Genomic DNA, 8,460 nt, shown 5'->3' with positions numbered 1-8,460 from the left:
TTCAAAAGTTGCACTGAAAATTAAATTTTAAAAATTACTTTGCAATACTACCTTAAAAATTATTTTCAAAATTACCTTTGAAAAGTGTGCTGAAAATTTCTTTGAAAAATGGTTTGCAAATTTCTTGAAGGTTTATATTTACAAAATGTTTTTGAAACATTTAATTTTCAAACATTTGAAAACCATTTGCAAAATTTTAAAAATTCCTTTCAAAATTTTCTTAATTTCTTTAAAAAGATTCTTTGGTAATTTCTTTGAAAATATTTTACAAAGTTATTATGTAAAATGTTTTGAAAACTATTTTATAAATTGGTTTTGAAAAACTTGCTTTGAAAGACATTTTAAAAAATATTTTTTGAAAATACTTTGCAAATACTTTGCAAAATTTCTTGAAATCATTTCCTCCTCCCTACAATAAACCTGCAAGTTTTTATGCAAAAACTTTACCTTTGAGAAATTTATTACTTGATATGCTTACTTGTGTATTTCCATATTTTATACTTTAATATACTTATATGCATATTTTTTTAGGGGAAGAGTTAGGGTTTAAGTAAGAAAAATCAACGAAAATATGAAAAACTTAACCCTAAAATAATCAAGAGAATAAAACTTATCTATTTTATTTTAGATTTCTCTTAAAGTAATTTTTGTTACTACATATGTTTGCATATTTTTTCTAACTTTAACTCAGGTTGTCATTACATCAAAAAAAGGGAGATTGCTTGTGCAGTTGGCACCAATGATTAAACCCGAGTTTTGATGAATGATAAATGGATTAAAGTTAGATGTGTTGTGTGATTTAACTCTTCAACCAAGTGTGCAAGACTTGACTGGTCTAACACCAGGCTGAAATCCAGCTAGGTTAGAGGACCTAATAGTTAGTGTAGAAGTCCAGATAAGCCAAGGAGTGACCCGATATCTGGCGGAAAGTTCGGCTGGGTCCGCGGAACCTTGTAGCTGGCCGAAATTCAGTTAGGTCTATGGACCAGACAACTGTCGGGAAGACCTGATGGACTGTGGGGGAGTCAAGCGATTCTACATGGTAAGTAAAGTAAGTCACTCGAGGAGAGATTTCTAATGAGAACGAGTCTTTGTCAGGACTTTAGACGTAGGTTCAGTTTAGGTCTATTTTAGAAATCTAAAATGAGACCCTGACTAGATCTTGATCTTAGATAGACAGGATCTAATTAATAAACTATTATTTTATTGTACTAACTTTATTTTACAGGGTATACTTTATTTTGTTGAACTAATACATTTTGTAGGATGAAAGGAGTATAAAATCCCTCAGCTGAACATTACCTGAGGCGCCTTCCATGCGAAAGAAGGTGCCTTGTGCTGGGCGATAGAAGGCGCCTTCGAGAGCTTGGTGTTAGGACCTTCGGACGCGGCTAGAGAGGGGGGGTGTGAATAGCCGACCCCAAATTCACGTTTCTTCCTACAATTTTAGTTAGCGCAGCGGAAATAAAAGATAGAAACAAAACAGGAGAATATCAAACCTCAAACGCGACGATATAACGAGGTTCGGAGATGATACTCCTACTCCTCGGCGTGTCCGTAAGGTAGACGAATCCTATCAATCCGTCGGTGGATGAGACCCCGGAAAATCGGCTAATAAAAACTCCTTCTGGGTGGAGAAACCTCGCCACAATCTCTCTTTCAACAGCAAGATCGGAGTACAAAGATAAAGCAAGAAGTCAAGAACAATATAAATGTAAAAACACTAGTTTGCTTGCCTTCTCGTCGACTGGTGATGAAGCAACCACTTCACGGATGCCAACAACAGCAGCAACTGATCAGTTGGAGTCCAGCCGAGGGAAGCTCACACGAAGCTTCAGCAGTGGAGAGCTCAGCAAAGCTCAGATCGCAGGAGCAAGAAGAAGTCAGCAGCACTGTTGATGTAGAGGCCCTCCACCTCTTGATTTATATGAACCTGCGAAGAAGAAGACACAGAAATCTAGCCGTTGTGACTCAACGGCTAGACCTGGACCAATCAGGCTCCACCCTGATCGATCTAGGACGGATCTGATTGGTCAGGGGACCGATCAGGCCCTAAGCTGATCGGTCCCCAAACCGACCCCTGATTGGTTTGTGGACCGATCAGGCCATAGGTGGATCGGTCCACAGACCGATCCCTCCTATTCCTTCTCCCAATCTATTTGGTTACTGATCGGTCACCAGACCGATCAAAAGACCCACAGTGAGAATTAGTGTATCACTGGATCGGTCAGCAGACCGATCCAGATACCATAGTATCACTGGATCGGTCAGCAGACCGATCCAATTTCTCAGCCTTAAACCCTAAAGCCTTCCTGATCTAGAGAACGAGCTACCGAGCCCTCTCTGACCTAGTCCGGAGAACGAGCTACCGAGCCCTCTCCGACTTCCACGTCCGGTCTAGAGAAAGAGCTACCGAGCCCTCTCTGACCTAGTCCAGAGAACGAGCTACCGAGCCCTCTCCGACTCCCACGTCCGGTCCAGAGAACGAGCTACCGAGCATTCTCGAACCTAGTCCGGAGAACGAGCTATCGAGCCCTATCCGACTTCGTCCGGTCCAGAGAACGAGCTATCGAGCCCTCTCTGACCTAGTCCGGAGAACGAGCTACCGAGCCCTCTCCGACTCCATCCAGTCCAGAGAACGAGCTACCGAGCCCTCTCTGACCTAGTCCGGAGAACGAGCTACCGAGCCCTCTCTGACCTAGTCTGGAGAACGAGCTACCGAGCCCTCTCCGACTCCATCCAGTACAGAGAACGAGCTACCGAGCCCTCTCCGACCTCCCATGCCAAGCTTCCATACTTGGACTTTTCCCCGTGCCAAGCTCCCTGCTTGGACTTTTCCCGTGCCAAGCTCCCTGCTTGGACTTTTCCGTGCCAAGTCTCCATACTTGGACTTTTCCCGAATCAGGTCAACTCAAGTCGGGTCAACCAAGTCAACCTTGACCAAAGGTTGCACCCACAATCCCCAAGTTCCTAAACATCAAAATACAACTTCTCTATTCTTGTCAAACATCAAAATATACCTCGAGTCAGGTCAACTCGAGTCGGGTCACACAGGTCAACCTTGACCTAAGGTTGCACCAACACTTGGAAGGCACCTTCGGTTAGATAAGGTAGAAGGTTTCATCGACGATAAGAGCCGGATTTGTGGGGATAACAGTTAGGGTTAAAGGCGCCTTCAGTGGTGTTGAAAGCACCTTCAATGCTCAATAAAAGAGGGTCTCGACCAAAGCTTCATATACATCTCTTCTACAAGCTTCTACGCGTTCGTTCGACATTCCAACTACTCCGACTTTGTGCCACTGCTCTGCTATGACACTGCCATGCTCGACTAAACTAAACAGGTCATCACCGACACATGAGAGCTCTCACTTTGACGTCTTCATGTTTGTAATTGGTTTTAATTCTGTATTTACTTTACATATCTGCAAAAGGAAAAGTGTATGATTGTTAAACTTTCCTATTCTGTTATTTGTACTCGATTCCCTCTTCCGACGATTCCGGAAGAGACTTTAGTGGATTACCCATCAATAGGTCCAAGAGACATGGGTATTAGAGTAGGAGTCGCCGAAGACTCTGAAACAAGTAAAACGACTCGAGTTCTTGTATTTTTTGTTCCGTTGCGCAAACTTTATTTTTTAAAAAAAGGTTAAAAAGAAAAGTTTTTAAAACTATGTGATTCACTCCCCTTTCAAGTGTGTAACGATCCAACACAATCTACTATTTTAAGTTATGAGTCACCCTTTGATGTTTGGTGTGATGATATGCGAATGGACGTATTTTTTAAATAACAAAGGTTTGATTTTTCACATAGTGTGAATAAATGAATGTGGTGTTTGAATCACTCGTGGTGGTAAAAGATGAATACGTTCATTCCTAATGTCTCCATCAATTTATTCCAGGACCAACATAAAAGAGGTAAATTATGTTCGAATCACTTGTGATACTAGACCATCTTATTTGTCCATATGTACTTTCCTATTTTATTTAATAATTGATGAAAAAATTTTATAGAACAGACAAATCACCTCAAGTACAGAAAGGATAAAGATATTTGGACATCTTCATACTTTAAGCTACGAGTCAAGATTAAAAAAAATTATAGCACCGTTAACATATTAAGAATATAATTAGTACAATGATTTAAGATTTATTAATAACTTCCGGAGAGTTTAGGAAGATTCAAAAGTTCATACTGTGTAAGTTAGGAAGAGTTGACCCATCTGATGATGACATCAGCATTCTCATCGTACCGTTTCGTAGACTACGCGGGAAAAATAGTTGCTTGCGCAAGGAGCATCAAGTCGACTAATCAACTACGATACACATCCCTCTCTGCGTCAGATGTTGCTAGTGACGTAAGACCATACGTAAGCTCCACTCTTCCCTTGCCCCAAGCTGGATCCCTATAAATATATCTGAATCACTCGCGTATCAAATTAGCCAAGAACTGCGATACCCAACGTTCCCGGAGCAAATTCTCCGGCATTTCTACTCCTCTGCGAACGAGCTTGCTGTGCAGCCAGTTGGAGCAATGGCGAGGAAAGGCTTCTGGCGTGTCTTGCCGCGTAAGTACTTCAGCCACCGCCGTCGTGTCGACGATTCTTCGTCTTCGTCGTCAGAGGAAGCGTCGAAACTGGAGGAGACGGTGGCGCGAGCGGAGGTGGTCGTGGTCAAATGGGATCCGGACTCTTCCGCCTATGCCAATGTCACCTCCCTCTTCCACGAGGACCGCCTCGAGGCGCGACGCTTTTTGGCACGAGTCTGCGACTTGCAGCGAGGCATGCTTGATTTCGTCGCGGCAGCCGCGGAGCCCTCCCGCCTCTCCCACCCCTGCCTCGCCCGTGCGCAGACCCTGATGCAAGCCGCGATGCGCCGGCTCGAGAAGGAATTCTACCAGATGCTCGCCGCCAACAGCGACCTCCTGGATCCGGAATCCCGATCCGTCCGCTCTTCCCGTTCCAGCGTCTCCGACGACCACGGGTCCGACCTCTGGGATGAAAGTGCCTCGCCTGATCAGACCGACGGTCTCGTGGCCAGGGAGTCCATAGCCGAGATCGAACGCGCCGCTGCCGTCGACGTCATGACCGACCTCCGGGCCATCGCAGATACCATGGTATTTGCAGGGTACGGCTTCGAGTGCGTGAGAATCTACCGGACCCTCCGCAAGTCCGTCGTGGACGAGGAGCTTTATCAGCTCGGTTTCGACAGGTCTCTCAGCTTGCCCCAAATCAAAAAGATGGACTGGGCTGTGCTCGAACTAAAAATCCGACCATGGCTCGGCGCTTGCCGTGTCGCGGTGCGTACTCTGTTTCATCGCGAGCGTGTTCTCATCGACCACGTCTTCTCCAACTCAAACATTGCCCGAGAGGCCGTCTTCTCTAGCGTCGCCGGCGATGCCGCCCTTCAGTTCTTTGCATTTCCGGAGTGGGTGGCCAAATCAAAATGGTCGCCTGAGAAGTTCTTCCGGCTTCTGGACATGCACGACGCCATTGGTGAAGTTTGGCCGGAGGTCGAACTCGTCTTCTCCTTTGAGTCCACCTCTTCTGTGCGAACACAGGCCCTCGCTTCGTTCGCTAAGCTCACCGAGGCGGCGCGCGGTGCCTTCGCCGATTTTGAGTCAACGATACAAAGAGAGCCCTTGCGGTCGCCCATTCCCACCGGCGGAGTTGACCCGTGGACGCGCCACGTCATGAGCTACGTCACACGGCTGTCCAACTACCATCTCTCCATCTTGGAGATCTTTGCCGAATGGCAGCCATCTCCCCCGCAGTCCGCTGCCGCCGACACGTCATCATCGGTATCCGTCTCCGACACGGGATTCGCCGCACGGCTTGACAAGCTGTTGGAGGCGCTTCTCAGTCATCTCGAGCGGAAGGCTAATTTATACCGTGACGCTGCCCTTTCGAATCTATTCCTGGCGAACAACCTCCACTACGCAGTGAATAGATTGCGATCTTGCGGGCTACTGGGGGAGCAGCGGGCAGCGCAACACGCGGCGAAGGTCCGGCAGTACTTGGCAGGATACGAGCGGATGACGTAGGGCCGCGTGGCAGCAACAGTGCCCGTGAATTAGTTGGATTCACCATTCATTCCACCTAAGATCGTCTCCATGTATATTGAATTGGTATTCGATCCCGATCATCAAATTCAAACCTATTGTTTATCCACCTCGATGACGCTGATGAGGAGAGGAGAGAAGAGAGGTGTTGTGGGAATGTTTTTTTATTTACAAAATTAAAAAACATTTTGTTCTAAAAGCGACTCAAGAGTTTCGTAAGATCGAGCATCTATTCGGAGTTCCCACTATGACGTGACATAAATAAAAAATCTTCCTCCCATAATGGGAGGGAGGTTTTTCATTTATACGAAGAAACGGCTCTATGATTTCTCTGTAATCACAAAGCCGCTTCTTCGTGGTTTTTAATTTTTTTTTATATTTTATTTTTTTTAATAATTAAAAAAAAGACAAGAGAGTAACGGCTAATTTAAAGGTTGCATGTCGTTGAACAACAGCTAATTTTTAGTCGTTGTTTAACGTTTTAATTTAATTATTTAATATATTAAAAAAATCTATAAATATGTGATCTATTTCATTCATTTCATTACTATCTTTGCTCTCAACTCATTTCTTCCTTTCATTCCCTATTTGTATTCGAGATAGATGAAAATCTCAATACTTCCTTTATGAATCTTTTGAATTCTTCAAATACGGAAGGAAATACATCTTCTCAAAATACTCGCACTCCTCCAAATATCCAATATCCTCATATTTTCTCTCACCCACAATATCCTCCAAATGTTCAAAATATTTCATATGTTCCACAATATTCTCAAAGTTATCAAAAATTTATGCAGACGTGGAATCCAAGTAATGCCGCCCCAGCTCCATTTGGTATGTATTCATCCCAAGATTGGTCAGCAATGGGTAACCAACTTGGGATGTCTTATCCATACGTATTTTCTCCTACTCAACTACCTGTCATATATTCGAATGAATCAAGAAGGGTAACTATTGATCCGTCTATCTGCGATAAAGAATCTTTAACGCCATCATATGTTCCTGCAACTCAGTTGTCACCACACTCATCACAAGAGGAGAGTGAAGTTGAGCTGGAGGAAAATGAATCGAAATGAAGATTTTGGTCTCTCGATAAAGATGTGGTCCTTGCGAAGTCATGGGCAATTATAAGCACTGATGCAATCATTGGTAATGACCAGAAGGATCAAGCTTTTTGGAAACGTATAGCTGATTACTACAACAAACATCACCTCACTGGATCTATGATGAGAAGTTATCAGTGGCTGATATCACATTATTATAAGTTTGCACCGATGATAAATGAATTTTCTGCAACTTATAATAATTTTTATACTCATCGGCAAAGCAGTTGGAGTGACGAGAATATATTGGAGAATGCATTGAATATGTGGAAAGCTAACAACAAAGGCAAGGATTTTAAGTATATGCATGTGTGGAGGGTTCTCAAAGAATATGAGAAATATACTTCACAATCAGTTGCTCATTACTCTAACAAGAAGGCAAGGACATCCGAATCAGGGGGAAAACACTTCAACATCAAATCCAGATACAAGTGTTGATTTAGATGATTCTGAAGTCCGCATTCGTCCTATAGGGCAAAAGGCAGCGAAGAGAAAGGCCAAATCAAAAGCCAGAGAGGGCGACATATTGGAACATAGCATCGACAAAGAATGACAAGATATTAAAGAATATCAAATCAAAAAAATGGCTTTGCGGGAAGCCAAGATCTTTCATAAGGATTATGAAATTCTTATGAAGGATACCAGTGAGATGACACCAGGATAACTTTATTTACATGAAAAAATGGTGGAAAAAATTAAACAGAGACATGACTTGGTGTAGATGAGTTTATGTTTATTTTTATATATTATTATAATTTATGTATTTTTATTTGATGCACTGTAATATTTATGTATTTTTTTAATTATTAATGTTGTTTCATGTTATCAATTTATAAATTTAAAGTTTATAAAAAATTAATGGTGTATAATGTAAAATATGAAGGAGAAATGAGAATTATATATAATGAAAAGTGTGAGATCCATGAGGGAGTTACTGAGAGGTTTTTTTATAGTGGAAAGAGGTATGAGATTTTTAACTTTTGATGTGGTGCAGACGTGACAACGAGGGAGCTCACAATGGGTTCTAACCACTATGGATGCCCTAATACATTTTAAATTTGTTGGAGCTACATTTTCAACTCTTTAATCGCTAATTGTGCTTCCCTCTCACTAGATTGAGAAACATCTAAAGTAGCAAAAGATCAAGTGTTAAAATGTAAAGAAGTCCTCAAAATCTTCAGTGACATAGTCAATTTAGGCTTAAGAATCAACACATAACTGAAGAAGATCACGAGTCTGGTGTATCCTCCTACATATTCGTAAGATTTGCACAATATTTTTTTCAAATTCCAAGAAAAC

The 8,460-nt window shown here is 42.7% G+C and overlaps 1 protein-coding gene across 1 annotated transcript; it reads left to right on the top strand.

The window, feature by feature from the left end:
- The first annotated feature begins 4,531 nt into the window (after positions 1-4,531).
- On the top strand, positions 4,532-6,040 carry LOC122054824 (exocyst complex component EXO70H1-like). The gene has a single exon (XM_042616254.1). It carries the CDS (start codon positions 4,532-4,534, stop codon positions 6,038-6,040), a length of 1,509 nt encoding a protein of 502 aa, XP_042472188.1.
- The last annotated feature ends 2,420 nt before the right edge of the window (positions 6,041-8,460 follow it).

The sequence above is a fragment of the Zingiber officinale genome, chromosome 3B (genome assembly GCF_018446385.1).
Source record: "Zingiber officinale cultivar Zhangliang chromosome 3B, Zo_v1.1, whole genome shotgun sequence".
NCBI lineage: Eukaryota > Viridiplantae > Streptophyta > Magnoliopsida > Zingiberales > Zingiberaceae > Zingiber > Zingiber officinale.
Note: the sequence above shows the minus strand (reverse complement) of the source record. Positions and strands in the feature narration are given on the sequence as shown.